Source organism: Brachyistius frenatus, unplaced genomic scaffold, assembly GCF_029030835.1.
Source record: "Brachyistius frenatus isolate BFR_SWC_R1_liver_20210118 unplaced genomic scaffold, ASM2903083v1 Contig_5, whole genome shotgun sequence".
Classification (NCBI taxonomy): Eukaryota; Metazoa; Chordata; class Actinopteri; family Embiotocidae; genus Brachyistius; species Brachyistius frenatus.
Genome location: NW_027210604.1, coordinates 2,905,061 through 2,930,000, shown reverse-complemented (window position 1 = coordinate 2,930,000; position 24,940 = coordinate 2,905,061). Strand labels below are relative to the sequence as shown.

The 24,940-nt window shown below is 42.0% G+C and overlaps 1 protein-coding gene across 2 annotated transcripts in view; it reads left to right on the top strand.

Moving 5' to 3' along the window:
* jade2 (jade family PHD finger 2) overlaps positions 1 to 23,160 on the top strand; it is a 166,840-nt gene extending 143,680 nt beyond the window's left edge. Inside the window, exons 12-14 of one of the 2 annotated variants that reach the window (XM_069717288.1) lie at positions 6,764 to 6,895; positions 18,883 to 19,028; positions 19,971 to 23,160. In XM_069717288.1, coding sequence (XP_069573389.1) covers positions 6,764 to 6,895; positions 18,883 to 19,028; positions 19,971 to 20,738 — 1,046 coding nt within the window. In that variant the 3' untranslated portion in view covers positions 20,739 to 23,160. The remainder of the gene's footprint in view (positions 1 to 6,763; positions 6,896 to 18,882; positions 19,029 to 19,970) is intronic. The other variant, XM_069717296.1, reaches the window with a different exon arrangement.
* The last annotated feature ends 1,780 nt before the right edge of the window (positions 23,161 to 24,940 follow it).

Genomic DNA, 24,940 nt, shown 5'->3' with positions numbered 1-24,940 from the left:
CACACTCACACACACACACACACACACACACACACACACACACACACACACACACACACACACACACACACTCACAAGCTGCAGTTCAGTGCACCTAGAAAGAGGGAAAATTAATCACACACTTCAAAAAGACGAATCCCTCGGTGCTGTTGCACCCTCTAAACAAGGGAGGGAAGAAGGATTTTTTTTTGGGGGGGGGGGGATTATTGCAGAGATGGAGAAAAAGGCAACAGCAGAATATAAAGACAAAAGAGGAAAAAAATATATATATATATTTTAAAAAAAATAGCACAGATCTGACAAAAAAACATGTTTAAAAAGGTTTCCACTGCTGATAGTTGGATTTGTGAGGAGATTACAACCTGCAGGGGGAAAGTTTCCACACATTCACGCAGAGCCTCTAGGCGTCCTTGAAAACCCAAAGACGAGTTTTTCCCCTCCTTTTTGCAAGCTGTCAAACATATAAAAGAACAAAATCAGATTAAGAAAAAAATAGGGGGGAAAAAATGGTCCCCGGGAGATCAAGAGGATAAGATGGTGCTCCTGTCATAACAAAACAAAAAAAGAAAGAAAGAAATTACAATTTAGAAAGCTGTGTGAAGAAGCGTTCCCTCTGGGAGATCCCTCAAAGATCCCCCGGCGTTAATGGTCTCTGTAGTTTCAGCAACAGCCATAAATTAAATTGGAAAAGAAGGGAGCGACATATCTGGAAGATGTACCTGCACTCTTCTAAAAATCCTCTTTCTTAAAAAAAAAAAAAAAAATTAGTTTCATAAATTCACACAATACTCAACCAACCTTCACACTTGTACCACACGTCTTTTAAGCCTCAAGGGGCTTTGCAGTCTGTGCAGCGTTTGACACCCACTGTCCTCACGCACTCAAATTGGATAAAGAAAGAATCCCCCCCCCCCCCCCTCAAAGAAACCCTCTAACTGGAAAAAATGGAGGTAAAGAAGGATATCTCTTCGAGGACAGACACGCAATAGAAGTTGGACGCGAAGGCACTGAGACAGGAGGGATGTCAGCTTTGTTTTTGGTGCACAGATACAGCTGAAGTAAAGAAGCATACGGTAGAAGCTGATTTCTTGAAAGAAATCTAGCAGTGGTATCATAGCTGAACCAATCTAGGGGGCGGCTGCAGCTCTGATGGAGTAGTAGAGGTAGAGCAGGTTGTCCACTAATTATAGGATTGGCGGTTCAATCCCTGGTAAGAAAAAAAAGAAAAAGGTGCTATATAAGTGCAGACCATTTACCAGCTGTGAGTTATAGAAATCGGAGACACTCGAGACGTAATTTTATTTAAAAGGCTTTATTATCTCATGACTATTCAATCATGATTAAAAAACGTGCCTTTAAGGTCTTCTATTAGGGCAAATACAATATGGTTGCTTTTAGACTTTCTTATACCTGTTGGCCAGTAATCACAAGATCTATATGGACCAATGAGCAGTCACCTTATAAATGGAGGCAGGTAAGGTCACATGACGAGGAAACCATACCCAGCAAAATCTTGCGTAATCTCAGGACAAGAAAGTCCAATACAAAGATTCGTCAAAAGTCGTTAAAGTTTTCAGTACATAGTCAAACCTGCAAAATGGCCAATAACGTTTCAAATGTACCAGCTGTGCTCTCTATGAAAACGGCCTTTATTTTTTAACCACGAAACAAGTGAAAAGTAAAGTAGTTTCACTGACATGTCCAGCTGCAAATACATTGGCATGTAGAATTATGAATATTAAGTTCTTTCAAGCAAATTACTCACTCGAAACTAATTTGTAGCCCAGTACAACTCCCGCTTTAGTTTCAAATTGTTTTGTGCTCCCTTTACCCAGACAATATTTCAGCATGGGCACGGATATTCAACATTCCCCCTCTCATCTTCCTGATCAGCATGCATGCTTGTCCGTTTCCATACCGTCTCTGCGTCTTTTATTCTTCCACTTCACCTTATATTTTATTTCTGAAAAGGCGGCACAGCAGGAAACTTTGTAAAGCCCTTTGAAAACATGAATATCCCAAAAAAGGAAACTAGAAAGTTTTTTTTTAGTCCTCACAACATACGCACAAATGTTTTTATTTTTTTTTTCCTTTTTCGCTTTTCTTTCCTGCTAAACAGCAAGTATGGTACTCTCACTGAACTATACTTTCACACTCTATTCTTCTCTCCCTCCTTTGCACGCGCACTCGCGCACGCACACACACACACACACACACACACACACACACACACTAACACACAGAGTTCGTCTCAGTGTGAAATCTCTCTCTGGTCTCTCTCAGCTCCATCCATGCATGTCCTGCTCCTCCATGCTAAAGTAAGCATGAGGACAGCCTACTGCTGCCTATGACAGACACACACACACACACACACACACACACACACACACGCACTGTAAGCGTCTAACCAACACGCACATCATTTTAAAAGGATCTCTATGCTGCAGAATAGCTACAATATAATACTGTAGTTTTAACATAAAACTGGGCATTCTTCATCTCACCGTGGTCATGTTCGTGACAGTTAGCAGTGAGACCATTGTTTGGTCCGCCAATTCAGACTGAAATGTCTCTCAACAACTGTTGGATGGACTAAGATGAATGAGTCTGTGAAGATATTCGGCACTACGCCTCGTTTTTAAGACACAGGAGGCTGCATCCACTTTTATATACAGTCGATGGCTCTAACACTTTCGTTTATCACCAAAAACTGCAAAACTACTGGCATTGGCTTGTGTTCGTTGCTAATTAGCCGCCACTAGCACTCTAACGCACTAAGCCTGGAGCTCAAAGCGCTGTCGCTGTGTGTAAATACATCCTCAGTGACCTGCTTGCATGGGTTTAGTCTTGTTTACACCTTTTCACAAACAAATACCCACTTTATTTTATTTATTAAAACAAGGATATTTTAACAGGTAATTAAAGTTTCTGCCATTTGTTCCATTTCCTGCGGTAAATTGCAGAGTTTATGGTAAACAGGGTCATCTTGGTGTTGAGGACAGCTGCTTCCGCAGAGAGAGAAGAAAAGAGATACGCATTTGAAAAAGAGCTGTTTGTTATGCTGCACATCAGAATAATGAAAAAAGTTATTTCGGTGGGGTTTTTTCCCGTTTTTTTTCTAATAAATCCAGCACTTTTTTATTGACGGCTAATGACAAACTTGCTGTTTCACCGTACAGTCGCAACGGAGTGATGCACGCATGAACAAATCCAAGTCAACGTTTTCAAACCCCACTATAGCTGTAATGAACCTGCAGCTGCCACCCGCTGTGCTGATGCATGCGGCGTATGTATATTTAAACATGATGCACAGCAGCGGGAGAGTTGGCGAGCCGTGCAGTCAGGACTCCGTGTTTGTGTAAACAGCGGAAGCCTGTTACGACGAGACTTCCCAACGATAAGGGCTTCCCATGTGATGGACTGAGTGACGGAGATCATCACGGTGCTGTGCCATACATGTGAGACTCACTAGAGTGTGACTGCATGCGTCTGCGTTGTTTCCTTACGTGCTGTGCGTGCAGTCATGTGTGCAGGCATTGCATGTGTTTGCGGTTATCTGTTAAAAGTAGAGCTCAGCAGCAATCGGGGCTTTCAGTGGAATCGTGTCATGATTAATAATTATGCCGAATCGGCTATTGTTTTGATAGCGGGTTTAATATTTTAGGTAATTTGTTTTTTGTTTTTTTTTTAAGCAAAAGCTCCCGCTGGTTGCTAACTGCAGCTTTGATCGTTACTAACTCAATATAGTCGTGTTTTTAACTACAGGATGGACAAAATGAGCACTAAAAAAAACATTCTAGTTTCGCTCAGGAAACTTGGAACCAGAGCTTTACACAATTATTCTGATGTTTTATGGAATAAACAATTAACAGATGCACCTAATTGAATTATTGTTATCTTAAAATTTGAGTTTGACTGACTTGACAGAATTATGTTTATGAAAATCCTATCTAAGCCCCGCACCACTAACTCGGTAAGATCATTTATTTTCTACGCATACCCATCAGAGAAAACTCATTTTTACCAGTGTATTGATTTCTTACCACGTTTCCAATTCCGTATTTAATGTCGGATTATTACTTTGGACCGTATTATGCTGTCAGGTGCTCTTATCATATTGTCTGTCATCGTGTGTGCGCATCAGTGTTTGTTGTGTACGCTCGCAGCTGGAGGGAGTGAGTGAAGGCTCCTGGAGCGAGAGGACAGCTCGCAGCAGGGAGGAGCTCTGCAGGGCTGTGACATGACATACTGTGTGTGTGTGTGTGTGTGTGTGTGTGTGTGTGTGTGTGTGTGTGTGTGTGTGTGTGTGTGTGTGTGTGTGTGTGTGTGTGTGTGTGTGTGTGTGTGTGTGTGTGTGTGTGTCAGCACGCTCGCAGACCTCGAAGACCAACACACGACTGGTATGTGTGCGTTGTGTGCATACAGTTGTTACGTTGGAGAAACACCTGGATGAAACTAACACTAATGTCATGTTTGCGTCACTGTTTCCATGTCGTTTTCGACAGTTTGATGTTTGACGGGTGCTCTTCTAATTACATCATCTCTTCTTCTGTGGTTTCATGGAACACGAGTTAACAATTATTGCCCCATTGTTTGTTTTGGTTGTTGGCGCCAATCGTTGTCAATATTTGTCTTTGTGTACTTCAGTAATAGGCTTTGTAAGTTATTTATGTCATATCTGCCGGGTGCAATTTATTTACAAAGCCTAAAATGCAAACAGTAATATGATTTTATATATATTTATTTTTATTTTATTTTTCTTCTTCATAAGGTTCTTTTGAACCTATTTTAGCCTAATTCTATAATAGTGGCAGAAAATGAGCAGGAAAAAGAAAATGAAATCGCAATTATTTGGATGACCATTAATCATCGACTTTAAATTTCATGATTGTGACAGCTCTTCATACAAGAAGGTTTAAGTCTGTTTATGTCATGGGACCAATTAGGTTCTTATGACGGCGTTAGGGCTGGCACGATCATGAAATTTAAGCTGATGATTAATTGTTTGGCAGATGAATAACTAGTAATTAATGATTTAACTGATGTTGATCAAAGGATGTAAGTTTTAATATTTGCTCACCAAGGTTATATCTTCCACCTGCCCCGGGTGCATCTTTGTGTTGTAGGCAACAGGAAAAGTCCCTAAATTATTGATTGCCACTCGTACTTTGGTTTAATAGTGTTATCGGTTACATATTGTTCTCATAAAATGAAAAAAACATGTCAAATGAGCGGTGACTCAAAGTTGGGCCTCTGCTTCCCCCTATCTCCACAGGATCTCTCGGTTATGGCTGTATGAAAATACAAACCATTGCCCAACTTTAATAGACACACAGAGACAACCAAACACACCACAAATAGTCTTTGTTTGAGCTCCGAGGTTAACTGAGGTAATGTTATTCAAGGCCACATAGGTCTTGAATCTGGCAGCCTTACACTCAAACTTTAGCTAGAATACTAAGCAACCTTTACAACAAGCATTAACATGCTTCCCGGGCATCCAGGTTTTATCTGGGTAGAGCAGGAGTGTAAATGTGCTACTGAAGATGAACTGTGGCTCGCTCCATCACTAAACCTCATCAGGAGGGGAGTCACATTTGGCCACACTGATAAACACCACAGCAGCTCTCATAATGACATCGTAAAAAAAACAAAAACACGCTGCTACAGCTGCATGGAAATAAAAGGAATAATTTCCAATATAATGTAACTTTTTCCTCGCAAAACGTTTTCTGTCTTTTTGATAAAGTCTTAAAAGAATGGCTTGCAAAATGTACCTATACTGCTTTTACCTTCATCCTCTCAGAATTAATTCAGCTGGTTGCTTCTCACCATAAAAATATTTCTCAGACTTGAAGGGGTTATAATCAATACCATACTTACTTAGAGAGAATCAACGGAAGCCGCTGCTTCCCTCTGCTTTACAGAGCTTTGTAGGGAGTTTCAGCTCATTGTTTAGCTGTCAGGTTCACGATTTCACTGCTTTGGTTCGCTCTCGCTACTTTCACAACCGAATTTTTGTCCACACCAGGCAGATGTTTTGACCCAAAAAAACTGAAAACCCCACACTGAACGCGACCTTCTCGGCACCAGACAGCAAACAGACCCGTTTAGCAGCTATCTTTGAATGTAATGAAGCTTTTAACAACTAACGTTCTACATATTTCCACCTTAAGAGTTGGTGAAGACCAAAAATGGAGCAAAAAGAGAGTGAATAATTAGCATTATGTCAGCCAGCCTCAATCACAACTCAAAATGAATGACAATGTTTTTTAACTGCTGTGTTTTTAAAACAATGTTTGCAAACTGTACTTCTCAAGGTCTTAAATTATGAGTCTACCAAAGAGTTTCCCAACTATATTTCCTGTTTTTCTTTGTTTCTCCCTGTCTTTCTCTTAAGCTATGTCATTTTGAAAAGTTAAATGAAAAAACGAAATAAAATGACTGTATCTGAATATTAACAAATAATATAAAAGTTGTATTTGTTATATAAAAAAAAAGAACAACAACAAGATACAGCTTCATATTGAGCTCATTGTCCAAATAAGTACAAGCATGTAAGAAAAGTGTGCATCTTTTCTGCACCATTTTTTTTTTTTTTCCCCCCACCTTTACTATTCATTGTATGCTTTTTCTCCCTCAAATTTCACCTGAGACGTAGAAGTCGCCCCGGCTCAGGGACACTTTCTCGCTAAATCAAGCTCAAATTGAATAAATCAAGTAAATCCTCTAACCTCAGCCTGTCTTCTGTGTCTCCCTGCAGAGAGGACCCAGAAGGGAGAAAAGAGGAAGCAGAATGGAGTGAAGGATAAAGGGAAGGAGAGGAGGAAGAGTAGTCCTGAGAAGAAAAAGGAGAGATGGAAGTCAGAGAACGGCTCCCTGCTTAAAGAGCTAGGTACATTTTGTGTGTGTGTGTGTGTGTGTGGGTGGGTGTACGCCCCGCAGTGTTTGCACTGCTTCCAAACTGATCAAATGCACCTCATTGGCTGAACGTACTGTGTTTGTGTGTCCACATGAAAAAGGGTTGCGGCACAGTTTGTAGCCTTGATGCATAGTTCATTTATGAGTGTTTTCACATATAGGCTCTTCATGAGGTCAAATTTCAAAACTTCAGGAAACTGTTGTTTCATTTTGCCCTCGTGAAGACTTTATATATCGAAGCCTAAATAAACGGTTGATGCGTCAAGAGTGCCGGAACCTTTGACTTACCTTTAACTGAATTCCGTTTCATTGTCGGCGTCGTTTCCATGCTGGTGTGTTACTTTTGCTTTTCTTCCCACAAACTTCATACCTCCAACATCAATGTTGTCATACATTTGCTGTGATCTCTGGGTATCAGGTGTCAGGATCGATGGCAGAATCTTTAAAAGAAGTTGACTGCAGCTCAGCCCAGCAGGTTTGAATCTGATACTAACAATGTCTTGGCAGCGTAACATCACTAACAGAGAGCGATAAAGAAGTAAAGTGAGACAGACTGATGCAGAAAGACAGAATATTCAAATAATGTCATACCTGTAATTTATGCAGACCTCCTCTGCGCTTCTCTAATAGATAACTTGGCCTGTAGAGCTGTAGAGCATCCTCCTTCGATGGTACAACACCAGTTAGGGTCATTCTGGGAATTATGGGAGACTTTTATATTGACTTTCTCCCCAATGTCAGGCATACGTGTTGTGTGTGTGAAATATCAAAAATGAGGCGTGAAAGCTTCTTGTTTCAAGCCATTTATCAAGTAAAATGCCAAACACTAGCTCGTTCCCACTTGTTGAATGTCAAGACAGCAGGTTTCTCCGTTTTATTTAAATTGGAAAAACCTCTGGTGAATATCAAGAGGTCACATCGATCTCAAGGAACTTAAGATCAGCCTTTGTCTTTATACTCTTACATTTTAAAGACTTTAAAAAAAAAAAAAAACACTTTTTAAAACAGTGATGAAACAACAACTAGGTTTACCAGGTTCAATCACAAGAGCAGAAAACAGTCTGACCATCTATGTTGCATCCATGTAGTCTTGCGGTGGTGCAGGCAACAATAACTCCTTCTAACACCTTATATCAACCATAAATCCAGCTTCAAAAGATACATTTTTTTTAATTCGTTGAAGAACAACTCCCGTTGCAAAAACGTAAATGTCTTTTTTGCAAAACGAAGTTGCATTATTCTGTCAAAATAGAAACAAACAAAACTAATTTTACATCCAGTCACAACTTTCATATGGGTAGAAGCGAAAGTTGGAAACCGAGAGGTAGCAAAAACAACGGGCAGAGAAATGACAGTAAAACTGAAGAGAGAGAGAGCGAGAGAGCGGCTCTGTCAATGTTAATCTTTATCATTGATGAGCGACTGGGAGAGAGACACCGATAGAAAACAGGAGAGGGAGGCCTGTCTCTGCCAGTCTTCATCACTGTGAGATAAGGATGGATGATAATGGCTGGCTGTCGTGTTAGAAGTTGATCCGTCCACACGAGCGATCATTACAGCTACATGCGAGGCTCTGGAGACGGATATTAAATGCAAACTGAGCATGCAGGTCATATGTATGTAGTTACTTTGTTTGCAACGTTGACAATTTACAAGCATTTAACTGGCAGTCGTATCCCCGGTGACTTGAAGTGAATGAGCAGATAGAGGCTGAAGTGTCTCGCTCGAGGACAGCTGACGAGACGTTTGACGTACAATGTGCCGACTGAATCTGGCTCCTTTAAGTCACCTGCCTGACTGCCGGGGCGCACATTAACATTTCAATGCATCGACATCCTCATAAAAGTGAAAGAGATACTCTGAAACAGTCTGTCCATCACTTAAGCAGCAATAGAAGTTGTTTTGTTTTTTTTCCACTGAGGAAGCTGTGAGCAACTATTTTTTTGTGGCTCAGTTTCTCAGGAAGTAATCCAGGGTTCATGATAGCAGCGTGTTGACTGACGTGTTGAATCAGGGGTGCAGATACCGGGGCCCCTCCGTTCAGAAACATGGACTTTTCAGATTTTATCCATCTGTTCACGTCCATCTGTTATCTCGCCGTGTTTTGAAAGTTGGCACTCGCCCGACGTGTCTGCCGCGCCTGTAAAAGTCACATTCCCTGACATCCTGAAAACATCATCAGTTTATTTTTTTTAGATGCAGCTGCTTCATGGGACAGCGGCTTGGTGACAGTTTGATGAGAGCCGGCGCTGTCGGTCGTGGCAGAAGCAGAGCGCGCTGTCAGGATCAAACACGGGAGTTTCCTCTTTTCCATTGTTTTCCGGTTTTAGGTTTCAGATTATCGCTCTTATTTTGGAAATGTTTCACTCCAAAATTATGAAACCGTTGGAAGCCATTTTAAAAAGGTGACAACCGTAGATGTGAAATGATTGATAGCATAAAAATCAAATAAGCAGTTTTTTTTTTTTTAGGGGTAGTAGGAAAAGAACAGAAATACAGGCTGAATTCTTTGCATAATTTTTTCATTTAAAGGATTTCTCACATTTAGTAGTCTCTGAAAAATAGTCACTATAATTGGGAAAGATTATCTGATTTGTTGCAAAAGTAATTCACATTTAATGAAAAAAGGCCTATTTACCATTTTTAAGCACTATAACATTTAATAAATGGCTAATAACACTGTATAATGCAGTTGTAAGCCCATATGAGAACATTTAAGTCATGTAATGTAATTTAAAACGTCCTATGAAGACAGTTTGTCAATTCCAACTCTTTTTTTTTATTGTATTGTCATTTTTTTAATCTTTTTATACACCTACCTACAGGGAAGAGGAGTTTTAGATATTGACAAATACATTTACAGTGTTATAATCCATTTACTAAATATTGATATAGTACTTATAAATAGTGGGACTTACAGAAAAGGGTGATATAAAAACCTCATGCTTAAGATTTAAAAAATAAAACCTACAAAGATCTAATTTAATCTTGCGTTGGTTTGCAAGAAAACAAAACAATTTACATGAAAAACTTGTCTCCGTGGGGCCCACGAATTGTGACATACTGCGTGTTTGTGTGGGAGAATAAAAGGCAAAACAAAGCCTTCGTTGTCTTCAGGCTTTCTCTAAAAAAAAACAAGCTCCTCGGCTGTAAATAGCTTCTATATGTAGGACATCAAGTAGGTGGATTTGTAGTCTTACATAATCCTCCAGATCTAATAAATTATGAATATTCCTGCATTCGGTAATATGCTTGTGGGCTGCAATTACTGGACATGATTAGTATCTGAGAGCCTAAATGAAAATGAGTTCTGATGACTAATTGTGCTCTTGGATTTCATTTATCCTCCTTTCGTCTTGAGTTTTAATGTGCGTGAAAGCGGTCGGTGATCCTCACAGGGCCTATACGGAACAGACGCACCAAACATACAACACATAAGACACACAAAGCATTAAAAATACATAAACAGGACATCTCGACGGCGCTGATAGCGGCACTCGAGCAACACGTAGAACGCGGAGAGCTCGGTTCCTTCCTGTGATCTCAGAAAACGAACATGACAGAAAGTTGCCGAAAGCTGCGCAAACCACCCAACAGAGACTTCACGCTGTCATCAAAGGATGAAACCTGGAGCTGGTCTGTTGATAACGAAATTGGCTTTGACTTCTTTTTGGAGGATTGTGGCATTCTGGTAGGAATTATAGACAGCTAAGCTTAACCTCTCTCTACTGTTAACACTTCTGTAACATAAAATCCACATGTGCATCTGCAAAGAGGGGTGGACTTGTATATATTACCAGATTTAACTCGGCAGCGTTAGCAACGTTACTTGAAATGGCTCCTGATCGTACGCTGTATATAAAAGTGGGCGTAGCTTCCGGGTCTGAAAAATGAGGCCGACGAGGAAATGCCAAGACGTGCAATACCACCAGGTGCCACTAGGGGGTCGTCTTCAAAAAGCCTCCAGCTCCATAAGACTCCCATTCAACTTGTCTCATGAAAGCTAAAGTCCCTCCTTCTTATTAGTTTTCTAGCGGCCCATCTAAAAAAATAATCCCGTCATTTATTAGAAATCAAGCCTCAAAAAGCCATGTTTTTGGGGGCGTGTCTGTTTGATTGACAGGCCTGTGGTGCAGTCAGGTTTCCGCTATCGGTGGGCGGGGCACGGTGTCCTCGACGGCCGAAATCCGAACTCGAGGCCTCACAAGCCAATGGGTGACGTCACTGTTGGTTGCCGCTTGATTCTTAACCTTGCCTCAATAGGCAATTCCACTTGGTAGCACCATGTGGTGCCTTTCTGTAGTTTTGTCTAGCCTTGGTAATTGCTTGTTATAATAGATTTTCAAATCAAAATTGATTCTCTATTCAGCAGAAAAGGTGGATGCTGTTTTCATGCTCCTACACAAAAACCCCTATAGTGATGATAAGCTATTCAACATCGCCGTCTGACCAAACATAAAAGGCAAGCATAAGTGTGCAACCTTTTTTTACTTCTTTTTTTTTTCTTTATTAATAGAATTGCAATACTTTTGAGTCTTCTGCAGGAAAGACAACAATAAAATTCACCTGCGCTTTATTGACCGCCAACTATCAAGAATTGCTCTGCGTTTTCTGGAGATGAATGCTTTATTGTGCTGTTGCTACCACCCTCTCGGCTTCAACGCCCGCACCAGGAAACAAATCATTATTCTCAGCGCTGTATAGACGCAGGTCTTTTGAAATTGAATAGACTCTGACCCCGGTAATTTCCCCCACCTAATCAGAGTGTACATTGATTGGCTGGCTTGTTTGTGAGTGCTGTGGTTCAGTGCTTCATTTTACTAATGTTGCTCTTTTGATGATGGCATACAAGGTATTCACACATCACCGTTGTAAGTCAGACCTGGTTATTAAGTTATTAAGTCCTTAATGCTGCAGATGATTGCTTCCATTGAAGATAAGCGTGACGTGTGTGCTGTACGCCGTGGAAATTGAAGGTAAAGGTTTTCTGCGCCGCAAATATATTCGCGATGTCCGAGGAGAGGAATTTTTTTTTTTTGAGTTTATGAATCAATTCAGAATCATACATTTATGATCCTGATATGATATCGGTGTGATCCAGAGATGCAGCTACACTCTAGTAGCGCTCGCGAAACACGAGCAAAAATGTAACTTACTCGCTAATTTGGCTATGCTTATTTGGAAATCAAAGCTAAATGTCATGGCCCATCCGTAGCTAATATTATCTGATGTTGTAAACCCGATACGGAGTTGATGAGTTGAGCTTAACAGACGTTTATGCACACAACCCGGCACTTGTGCAGTCATTTGGAATCATTTTTCTGGCCACCCGATGAAAATGAGCTCGGTACCGTTCTGTTTTTGCGACATCAGTTTGAAGAAATAAGCACCTCCCGCGGGAAACTGTTGGCTTTTTGGACATATTCGGACGAGCAAACATTTGATCCTCTCTGATACCGAGCCCACCGACTGTAAAAACGCTCCGCCATGTTTACCACCGAGTTGCCACCCGTGGCTGTGTGCTGAGCAGGTAGTGCACTGTGGGCTTTAAGAGCTTTTTCAGTGAAAACAACTGCCTGCTGAAAAACGGCACCACGAGAGCAGCGAGAGCGAACCAAACCAGGAACGTTGTGGGCCGGACAGTTTCACGGTTGAAACTCTAAAGCTCCAAGCTCCATGCATCCAGAGAGAGCTGCAGATTCGGCCGACAAACCACTTTCAGGATTGTTTTCATTTTATCTTTCGACACGTACTTATCATAAAGATGCTGTTAAAGAGCCATTTGCAAGTGTTGCTCCTAATACGGTTGTGCGCACATTTCACTTCCAGCATTGTTAAATCTTTACTGTGTTCTTGTTGATCTCCAAACCCGGGCTTCTCCCTGGGATTATAGTCTGGAAACCCTCTTCCCATTAAGGTTCGCTCTGCCACTCTGACGAGCGAATCCACTTAGAGTCCTTAGTGGAGGATGTTGTAGCTACAACAATGGCTGGTATAGAATACAGTATATGGTGGTCAATGGACTGGCGACCAAACTCAGCAGGGATAGGCTACAGTCACCCTGTTACCCTTTCCTGGATGAAGTAGATCAATATAATGGATGGACGAATTAAAAGGTCAGTTTCTGTTTACTGTGATGGGCTGAATGGCGTTCAGAGGAGCGATGTTCTCAAAGAAATATGTGATTTCTTGTTGAAAATAGGATCAACTTTGTACATTTTTTTTTAATTTTTTTATATATATTTACATTATCATGAGCTTCAGTCATTAAACATGTGATCTGGTTTAACTCTAGTCTATAGCGATTGTAAGGTTTATTATAGTATATATAGAATCCAACATGTTGGTCATAATGTGCATTTGCATCTGAGAGGACAAGATCCAATCTGGTGGAGATTTTTTTCGAGCTTTTCACCCACTCAGAGGCAGTGACGCAGGACTTTCTCTCATTTCCTTATTTAACCAGAGCTGAGTGTCGCAGAGCCAACAGTGTTTTCCTATCGATGTGAATATGATCAATAAGCAGGCAGGAGAGTGGATTGGCTGTGCCTCACTTGCTTCCTGTTCTGATATAATCTCCCTGTTTTTATTTTATTTTATTTTTTTATTTATCTCTCTGTTTGCCCCCTCATCTCTTTCTGTTTTTGTTTTTTTTATTATTATTTTTTTTTTATTGCACTGAATCTTGCTCTTTTTTTTCTCTCTCTGTCTGACTCTGTGTTATGAAACTCCCTCTTTCTGTTTATCTTTGCTCCACTCGGTTTTTTTTCCACCTGACTGCTGAGGGATAAGGACTCCAACTTGATGTTGAATACACGCTAGGAAATCATCACTCAAATTGTGTTTCCATGACAAACAAGTCCTTCTTTGTATGTGGTGTGCTTCTGGTGTTTGCAACTGTATCATTTGTGTGTCCATGTAAGCTTTCCTTTGTCAGGTTTATATGTATGTATATATATATATATATATATATATATCTCCTTCCCCGTCTCAGTGTGTCGTCCCTGTGTTTGTCTTTGCGTGCCGTAATGTGTTCATATCTCAGTGTCTCAGAGTGTGTTTGTGTGTCAGGCCATCTGTTCTCTGTCGGGTCTGGTCCTGACTCTCAGGGCTTTGTCTTCCTCTGTGTGTCCTGGGATCAAGAAGACAGACAAGTACCATAACTCCTTCTCAGATGCACTGTCCCCCTATCCACACTGTTTATTAGCCCACATGCTGGTGGTGGCTGGAGGAAGGAGCTTGTTTTGAATTCTTCCCAGAGCACCCTCACAGGCACGGAGAAGTTACATCCTTAAATCCTTTTGATCCGTATAATTGAGTGTTTTTAGGTGGTACAATTTACATTTATTGGTGAACGACAGGGAGCGTTAAAGATGAATCAAGTTGCCTCTCTGTCTCTGAAACCTGGCATACAACCTTTCATCCCTCAAATACATGGGTTTTAAAGATACGGGGTTTTTTTATATATATCATTTTTTTACAATCATTTATAAATGTCAGAATAATTTCTCTTTGGCCAGACAGCAATTGCGTGGCCAGCCCTAAAAACAGCAGTGTGTGTCACTGACCGAGCGGTAAAGCGACCCCATTGGTTGGCTGGAAGTTGCCACTTCCTGCATCTGTTTCAAATTAAAAGCCCTCGTTTCAAATTTAAAGTCCAGTCTTGTTTCTATATTCTAAATGACATTCCTCTTTGTAAATTGATATATAGCTATTCATGTTTTTACAGTTTTATCTTGCCCACTGTAACTTGTCACAGAGTGACAGCTACCAAACCCAAGTTATTCAGCACAGTTCTCCCTAATCACAGTCATGTGTCGTTACCGTGCAAAGCATGCAATGGTCCACTGATTTTCAGTTGTGCACAGATGGACAAATGAAGCATCTCCTGCATTTTTTTTTTTTTTTTTTTAATTTTCAAACAGCTCTTTCCTCGACTGTAGACAAAGCAGCTAAATACCAACATTTTAGAGGAGCATTCAAGCTCTTCTGGATTCTTCAAGTTTAAAATGTGTCCTCGAAAACCACTCGTAAGACTGTTCTGTAGAGAAGTAAAGAAAAGAAAATGCGTTGCGGTGAACAACTGACAAGGTTATTCATTTTCACTCAGGCTGCCATTTTTGTGTCCCATTGTGTTATTTCATTCCTTTATTCGGATGTTTAGCTTGCTCTCTTTTTCTGCCTGGTGCCCTTCTTTGCTCTCGGAGGTCTTGAGATCGCTCAATTGGACTTTTAGTCATTTTCAGCTTCTGTATTTCTATCTCTGCCTTTCTCGTGGAGTTTCCAGGGAGACGGTTGGCATCCGAGAACAATCATCAGACTGTAGTGAGGGCTTTAGACCCAGCACCGAACACACACACACACACACACACACACACACACACACACACACACACACACACACACACACACACACACACACACACACACACACACACACTTTCTCTGACTCTCTGAATTCCTTCCCCTACACTGCATTAGCAGCGAAGGCTTGCTCGCTGCTGCAACATCACCTGTTCTGAAAAGCCATTCTGGGGATTTTTATGGTAGCTATGAGACGAACTGAAGTTCACTCGTTATTAACACCAGCTCTCTCACAACTGTAGCACATAGTGCAACGCTTTTAAAAGGGCTTTAACTACTGGGAGGTTTGGTTTGGTAGCATTAGCTGGCAGTAGCACTGGTACGGCTGACACGTTTAGAATCCCGTCAGACACAGCGCTACTATCGGTGAGCATCGCCTGGATTTAGATATTGTTTTAACAACAGAAATTAGGGCAGTAATGGGTAAAAAGGGAAAAAAGCAGAGCCATTTTATTAAAAAAAACATTTCAAAATATATATATTTATATATGCATTGATGAATATGATAAATTCATGAGGTCTCACCATACAAAAAAAAAAAATCAAACTCATATTAAATAGAGGTTGCTGAGATCTAGTTTTTACAGCTTTTTTTTTTCTGTCATTTGCAATCAAATTGGGACATAGTACTACAATGGGTTTACATCCTCTCTCTGAACTCTGCTCCTTTCTCCCTTCCTCCATCCTGCCTCCCTGCCTTCTTTCACACTTCTTCACGGTCTCTTTTCCTTTTTTTTTTTTCTTTCCGTCACCTATTCCCTCCCTCAGAGCTCTCCTGATTCCTGCAGAGACATGCTGCGTCATGGAAACAACCGGCCCGGTGTGTGCGTGTGTGCGTGTGCGTGTGTGTGTGTGTGTGTGTGTATATGTGTGATGGCTGGTGTTAAAAGCACCCTAACAGCACCTCCTGCTGTCCTGCATGGCGGATCATTATAGGCGGTGAAGATTTACAAGGAGGGAGAGAAAAGAGAAAGATGCTTAGACCACAGAAAAATCTGCACACTCATTGCTGTTCCCTGCTAAATGGACACACTAAATTATTTTTGCCGTTTACCATATATTTTTTTTCCCCTCAGCTATTTTTGCATTACCTAATATCAAGTGCATTTTCTCTCACCGACAGAGAAAGGCTGTGCTGTATTTTGATACCGTGTCAAGAAAACCGGAGGATCTGGTTCACCAGCTCTCTCACTGACCGCTGCAGAGACACTGTAGCTCTGATTCTGACTGCAGCTTTGGGACGACATGATTGTTATTGTGCGTGCGGCTGTAGCCGTTACTGCGCTTCGGTCGGCGCTACTCTGGCTGTGACACACTTGTGTTTTTTTTTAACACTGACTGCATGCAGTGGTTGTGTGTGAGCGGTGATGGATGAGGGTCGGGTTGAAGCTGCTGTATTACTGACTGTTTCTTTGATGGGTTGTTGACGTGTCGGTCGCAGACGCACCGCAAGAGGAAGTGCAGCTGGACGTATAAGACCAGAGCAGAGCCCGACAGAGCAGCTGCGCTCACAACCAGCAGCTCGATACTGTCGGAGATCAGCCTTCCAAAATGAGTGACGAGCATTAAATGCGTCAAGTAAAGTGTCCCGTCATCTCTTCTTTCTGTTGTATGTATTCCATCTCAAGCCTTTCCCTTAACTGGCTGTGTACAGTAACTGGACTTGGACCAACATACCTATTGTTTGTAGATCAGAAGGCATTTGAAATTTACTGCAAGGTTAGTGATCCAGAAAAAAAAAATCTCCCACTTTGACCTTCCGGGGGGCTTCATAAAATTTTGCGTGCCGTTATACCAACAAGAAACATTTCCATTTGCACATAGCAATGTTTCTGATTGGTTAAAAAAAAAAAAAAAAAAAAACTGCATCTTGATTTTAGACCGGATGAAATGACTGTGATTATCCTTTTTTTAATATACTTGATTGACTGATGGAAATTTGGGGTTTCTGTTATTATAACTGTTTACAGGTACAGATTATAGTTGTTTATAAAAAATAAGAGGAAGCTGATTTTAGACTTCAAAATTCTTGTCACTTGTTGGGACCTCGCTGTAACCATCCAATTATTTGTCACTATCCTCCAGAATAAACACAGATTTACATCCAACAGCATATAAAAACGAAACAGTTTTGTCATCTGAAAAAGAGTAGAACAGTTTTTAGTTTTACTTCTTTATTATTGACTTCTTTATGTTGATTTATTTCGTTACTTTTTATTTTTTTATACATTGACATTTACATTTTGTAAAATTGCGATGTCTTATAATGGCATTCAAGATTGGCCGAATCTTTGGCATGACACAAGAATAGTCATTACTAGTTACTTAAAACTGCCAAAAACTACACCTAACTGATTGAAAGTCACCCATAACCCCAGCTTGGTTTTATGATTATCATTAAGGGATGTAAAGACGCATCTTGTCAGTAGTCGCTGCATCTTGTCAGTAGTTTGTCTTTGTGTGTTTCAGAGTAAGAAAATGCCACAGACAGACACACAGCGCTTTGGCAGCTCCTCTCACAGCCCACAATGATAGAAAAGGAGCCATGAAAATCTCCTAATTATACAGACACACATACAAACACTTAAAAGCAGGGGGTATTCTCTGCAGCCTCCCACATATACACACACACACACACACACACACACATGTATACCAAACATGCTCACACACTGCACACAGTCTCCGGCTCCGACAGTCCTGCACACACACACACACACACACACACACACACACACACACACACACACACACACACACACACACACACACACACACACCAGAGTGTGGAGAAAGCAGTGCTGGAAAAGACAGCGAACAGGATTTCTGCTGTAAAACAGGTTTAGAGCTTCATTTCTGATGAAGTGACAGAAACAGCGTGTTTGCATTTGGAGCGTTTCGCTACGTAGCCTAAATGTCACCGCATCGAGATGTATTTCCATTTAAAACTGTGACGAGGCCCAAATGCGCACATAAACATTTAGATGTGTCGGTTTGGGGATGTTGCATTGAATTTGTTTTTTTTTTTTTTGGGGGGGGGGGGGATTTTATTCATTTTAAGATGTTGGTGGGATTAACACTCAACAATCCAAAATATCACAGACGTGGCCTTTAAATGATGAGGTCCTGCAGCTCAGAGTGATTTAGGGGACAAACTGTACGCTGAAGCTGGTTAAATACCGGATGCTCGCTTTACTACATTCAAACATGTCATCGTGTGCATCCGTCTTTGGCCAGGAGACTTTTGCAGGTTTTGTCCGCCAATCAGCTCTGTGTCACGTGGAAAAAGTCACCTAAACTAAGTGGAATGTCTACTCTTATATGAATTATTATTATTATGTGCATTAAAGTGTTACTGTGCGCTTGCTCCATTTATGCCTTTTACTTGTTGGTCTGAAAGATAATTCCCTTCACCTCCACCGCCAACTTTTTCTTGTATTTTCTTAATTACGACAAATGTGCAGCACTCTTCACCTGTCTGCTTTGTTTCTCTCCCTCTCTGCCCCCCTCCCTCCCCACTCCTCATTCTCTCACACCTCTTGCTGCCTCTGTCTTGATCATCATCTCTTCCTCCCTGCGCCTCTTCTCCCCCTTCAGGTTTGTCAAAGTCCTTCCCATTGGACAACTCTTTGTTCGACAGCTGGCTCGCCCAGTCGGTTCAGATCACCGCTGACGACATGCTGAGCCAGTGGGCTCTGGGCGCCCAGCATCAGGACAAGAGCGGCAGCCTGCTCTCTGACCAGGTAGGGCTTCGGCTGGAGGAGGCCTGCGACGTGACGCCTCGGGACATAAATACAGTGGATACTTGTTATTAATGCAGCGATAGATTGAATTCAAATGTGGTTCTTTAACCAAAGAAGGAACGATCCTAAATACGGACCTGACCGAGAGAAAAAAAAACTCCGAAAGGTCTCCTTATATTCACTCTGGGCCCAAGACCTTTAGATTGATTCTCACACATCGTTATATCAGACTAAAGAGTCTGCCTTTTATTGATACGAGCAGAGCGTGTAGTTGTGAGTTTTGCCCACATCTGATGGTGGATTGATCAGTCGATGAGCGAGTTGATGATCAGATCTGACCTGCTGTTTTGTGTTGACTGGCCGGCGGCTCCAACAGAATCCACTGCAGACTTTTTTTTGTGGATGTGTTAAAGAACAAAAGAGCAGGAACATCATCTTCCAAGAAACAGAAAGTTGACGTTAAGTATTCACTGACTTTTATCAAATAAGACTACAGGTTCAAAGTTACAGTGAAGCCTGTAGTTGACATAAATAATAAAACACTGTTTTTACAGGAGAAAAAGAATAAGTCCGAGATTTAAGAGGAACACCTCGTGAAGAAATAAATGATCACGATGAACAGTGCTGTTAGAATACATCAGCTCTGTCATTTGTTTCCCAACAAAAACAGTGGCTCACATCCTCCACTGCTGAGCTGTTGAAAATGTAGTTCCAAATTCCAAAATAGTACAGGCAAATCACAGACAACTATAATTGTTGTATTGATCAACTTTCCAGATATTTCATGAGTATATTGTGTACAAATTATTGCGCCTGATTCAGCTCTCTTTTCTTCTCTTCTGATTTACTTTGATCAGTTCTCTTCTTAATTCTTCTCCTTTCGTCTCCTTTTCTTTCTCCTCTTTTTTTTTTTTTTTTTTTTTCCCTCCTCCTCTCCTCCAGCTCCTTCAAGGCGAGGAGAGCCTGCTCAACCTCATGATGGAGAACTCTATGCAGTCCACCTGGAAGACACCCCAGCTGGGCCGCAAACCCCGCGGGAGCAACAAGTCCCGTGGTCGTGGAAATCCCGCCGCTCCCGCCCAGCCTCATTCGCTGCTGTCCGCAGCGGCGGCGTCCGCCACCAGCAGCCCCTCCACCGCCAAGAGCCTGTGGGCGAGCGTGGCGGAGGACAAGTCCAGCCACGTGGTCCGGAAAGGGGAAAGGTCCCGGGGCTCATCCAAGACCGTGCACCACCACCTTCATCACCACCAGACCCGGAGCTCTGACCTTCACAGGGACCCGGCGCCGCAGCCGCCCATCTCCAAAATGGACTCCTGTCACATCTCGGAGGACCGCGGCCACTGGGACAGCGTCCACATCGGGAACGGCGTTGCATCCGGCGGATCCGGCATCACGGCGAGCTCGTCTCCGCTCCCGGCCTCCAGCCCCGGGGTCACGGTGCCCGACACCGGGGCCGTCCATCGCGGCGCCCCGCGGCTCCGTCTGTCCCGGCAGGGTAAATCGAGAGGGAGGGGCGGGGGCATGGAGTCCATGCACCTGCCGTTCACAGGAAAGAACACGTCCCTGTTGGACGCTGCTGAGACTGACGGGTACTTCTCTGACGGCGAGCAGAGCGATTCGGACATGCGCTCCAGCGGACGCAAAATCCGCCTGCCACAGTTGCATTCTGGGAACGAAGACCTGCTGAGAAGGAGCGTGCTGGCATCCTAAAGAACTGAGACTCAAACGGACAAATACTCGCGGACGGTTATCTGAGCAGAGTCTCGCTGGTTAATTGTTTTTTCCCATTTGTGCCCGGTATACAGTCTACAAAAACATGGCTGGATGGCTTTGTTCAACCAAATCCCTGTCACACCAATCAGTGGGAAACGTCTTCAGCTCCTACCTGCTTCGTTTTTGGGGGGAATTTGAATGTAGCTGTTTGCCTATCGTACAGTAAAGCTTCTCCACTGGACCGCAGTTTGATGTTAGATACACGCAACACATTCAACAACTAGAAAACAAACATTACCCTTGGTCTTTTTTTCTTCTTTTTTTGTTTTTTTTGTTATATATATATATATATATATATGTATATATATATATATATATATATATATATATATATATATATGTGTTTCAGATTCATTTGAAGTACCCAGTTCTGGCCTCACGTCTGTGGTATCCGCCAGACTTGGGAACAAACACTTCGGGGCATTATTATTATTATTATTCGTATTCTTTAAGCTGGTTTCAGGGTGTGCTTCGTTCTCGGTCTCTACGGCCTGAGATGCATCCAATGAGTCCTTGTTTTCTTGAATATGTTTAGTGGAAAAACAATTTCACACCAGAGTTGGTCTGAATATGTACAGAGGGTGACATGGGACAACATGTATTCAGCCTTGAAAAAGCACAACTAGCTAGTCATAAGAGCTGTAATGTAAGCACTCGTGTGTATAATAGACGCTCATCCCGGGTCGGGGTCAATTTTCTTCCGATTGACTCAGTTGCAAATTGTACACTGAAGCCTTCATTATCACATTTATTTTCACTTACTAAAAAAAAACACACAAAAAAAAACGAATCTGCAGCTTTTCCCATTTTTGAATAGCAAACAGGTTGACCCCGACCCTGGTGGTCATTCAGATTGTCACACAGAGACACAAACACGCAAACACAGACATACTGACACATAAACTACTATAAAGCAAATCCCTTTGCTCACATCAAAGCCGTTGTTGAAATATTTAAATCTGACTTTCGTCAGCTGCTTTTAAATTCTTCCTAATTCTGAGTTTGTTTTTTTTTTTTTATTGTTTTTTTTTTTTTTTATTTAATTTTATTTTATTTTATTTTATTTTGGCCGAATCTTTGGAGAAAAATCATTGTAGAAACTCTGTGCCTTCTGTCGCTTGCCATGTGGCCCGGCCCCCGACCCCCGACCCCTCCCGCCAACCTTCTTAATCAACCTTATCAATCAGTGAGTCGATCAATCAGTCGTTTCTCAATCGGATTTGTAACAATCAAACCAAAAGGAAATCCCGCTGGGTTGGTTACCGAGCGTAGCCGGCATTTGGGCTCCTTGTCACCTTAACAATTGTGTAGTGCCTAAAACAAGGATGTAAATGCAGCGTTTGCCATCTATCAACAAAGCATCTGCAGCAGTTAGGAACGCAGAGCCACAACGTACTATCAGTGCAAAGAGCTGCAAACCACCACCACCCCCACCCCCACCACCACCTCCCTCCTCCGTCCCCAACGACATCACTGCAGCCCAGAACCATCGATGGACAGTCTGGCCAGGTTACACTGCGAGCGCGCCATGCTGCTGCCTCTTAGAGAGACTGGCTCCCAACAGTAGATGCATTGTTCAAGTCTTTCGTGTCAAAATATGACTAAAGTTTGGATGAAATCACGGAGGATGCTCAAAACTCGTAAAGGAGTCTCGTTCCATATTTTCATGTTACTGCGAAGCTGCAAAACTGATGAGACAATCTAAATTCAAAAGTCCACTTCGATTTTTAGATTTTTTTTTTTTTTTTTTCCCCCATAAGAGGACAAAGAAAAGTCATCGCGTGACGTCACAGTACAAAGACACATTTTATAAACATCAAAATAAAATAGTTTGAAAGGTTTCTCAAATACATTATTTTTTATTTTTTTTTTAGATTTTAAGGTACTTAAGTCTTCAAACATCGGTTATTTCTGAGGCCCCGTGTAGCTTTTAGACAAGGACCGTCAACAGAAATTTTAATCTTACTTCAGAACATCCGCGTGGTATCTATGCAGTTTATCGTTTTGTCGTAGTAAGAATGAGATCTAAGCAGCTTTGTGGCTCCAGCATGGCCGCCGCTGACGTCTGACGTGGCCAAACTCTGGTCCCCGACCGGCTCCGCTGCACACGTTCCTCCTGTCGGATAAATGTAGACGATGAAATAATCAGCTTCAGAGGCCTGCGCTCTTAAATTCTTGAATTGAGTTGTTTGTAAATTTGTTTTTACAAAAGACTTTTTTTTGTTGTTCTCTCCGAGAGTTGTATTTTGTACTTAAAGCAGTCCATGGTATTCTCAGGGGTTCGAAAAACTTTTAAAAAAGATGGATTAAAAAAAAAAAAAGGTTAAAAAATTTATGGATAAACCAACGTAAGACGTAGATACATACATATATATACATATTTTATATCATATACAGTATATATATATATAAAGTGATGTGTGTATGTCTAGATACTTCCTTATTTGGCAAGCTTCACTGTTTGAACTCCAACTACTACTGAGCATGCTCCTTCTCTCAGTGTGACCATGTGACCATCAGCCCTGGGTTCAATAGTCTGGATAACGCCGGCTCATTTAAAATTACTTGTTGGAGTTCGGACAGGTCAGATATTGAACGGCTCGGTGGTCGACCGCAAGCCGGGACTTTCTTTTCAGCCTCTCACCAAGAAAGCCTCGCAAGTGAATTTAGAAGGGCTGCTTGACCCAGGCCTGATGAAACAGACATTTAAATAGAGGTGCAAGTCCATTCTACTTCCTCTGTTTTTTTTTTTTGTTGTTGTTTTTTTTCTCTGTATGGACAGCTTCTAAACTGGTCTTCTGGAGTGACCACGCCAAAGAACAGATCTGTGTATCAAAGGCAGCATATTTACATCTTCTCCACACAAACAAACACGCGCGCGGATTTTCCCGAGATGAAGAATGTTAGATAACTCTGCCGGCGACGTCCAGGTCGGCTCGGCTTCAATCCGGCTTCTCAACCTGGTTCGGTCCGAAAACGCTGTAAAGCCCACGAGACCCCACCCTCCCCTTTAATACAGGGGGACGGGGGACGGGGGGGGGGACGGGCTTTTATCTCTGCCACACCGCCATCAATAAACTCAACCTGGATCTACATTCACGGGGGGTGGTGGGGGGGTGGGGGGTGGGGGTGGTTCACATAGGAAATGCCTGTTGTCACAGTAACGGGCCAGTGATGGTCATTAAACACAGACTCGCGCATATTAACCCCACTTTCAGAAGAAAAAAAAAAAAAAAAAAAAGCCAAATTGCTGCTGAACTGAACACACAAACATATTGCTCTTTCTCACAAACACAAACACACACACACACACACACACACACACACACACTGATACAAACACCAGAGCTGGTATAACAGGGTTATAATGTACAAGATGACTAGTTTTCTATGTATTTGTGGTCCTGACCGCATCAGGAAAGCATGAGCTTACTCGGAGTGAAACGCCTCCCCCCCCCTCTCCCCCTCCCCCCGAACGGCAGGAGAGTATTATGGCAGGTCTCCTTTTTGTCCTTCAGGTGTAGCCATCGTAGAAGGTCCGCGTTGTCGCGTGGAGGTGTGCGAAGGGCAGGCGGAGGGAATCCGGACTTCTGCGTTGGCTATCGCTACGACAACACGTACAATAACGGCAACAAAACCGTGTGGGTTTATTTTATTTTTTTATTTTTTTTTGAAGGGAGGATGTGGCGAAGTAATCGTTACGTCCCGCAGCATCTTCCGCTCGGTGGTGGTTACCATTCACGAGTCGCAAAGACCGAAAAATGTATTCTTGGTTTCAATATTCAATGTTCAGAGTAGTCTGACCTCGTAGACAGTGGTATTAGACAAGGCCTCTCATGTACGGCCTTAACATGTAGTAGCAAAAATGCCGAGGTTGCACCGTGTCGGCAGGAGAAAAAAAAACAAAAAAAAGACACGCGGGAAGTTGTGGTTAGTGAGGTGTTTCTAAAGATTTGTTTTTTTTCCCTGTTTCAACGTCAGGTTTTAACCCAAGAACAGCACCGTAGTACCTTGTCAGGCAAATTGCCATGCTGATAACTGCAGTTTTGCTTTTTGCTTTTTTTTTTTCTCCCTTGATACTGTGCAGCCTTAGCAAACAAAAGCTGGTTATTATTCTATATTTACAGTGTGGCTGCAAT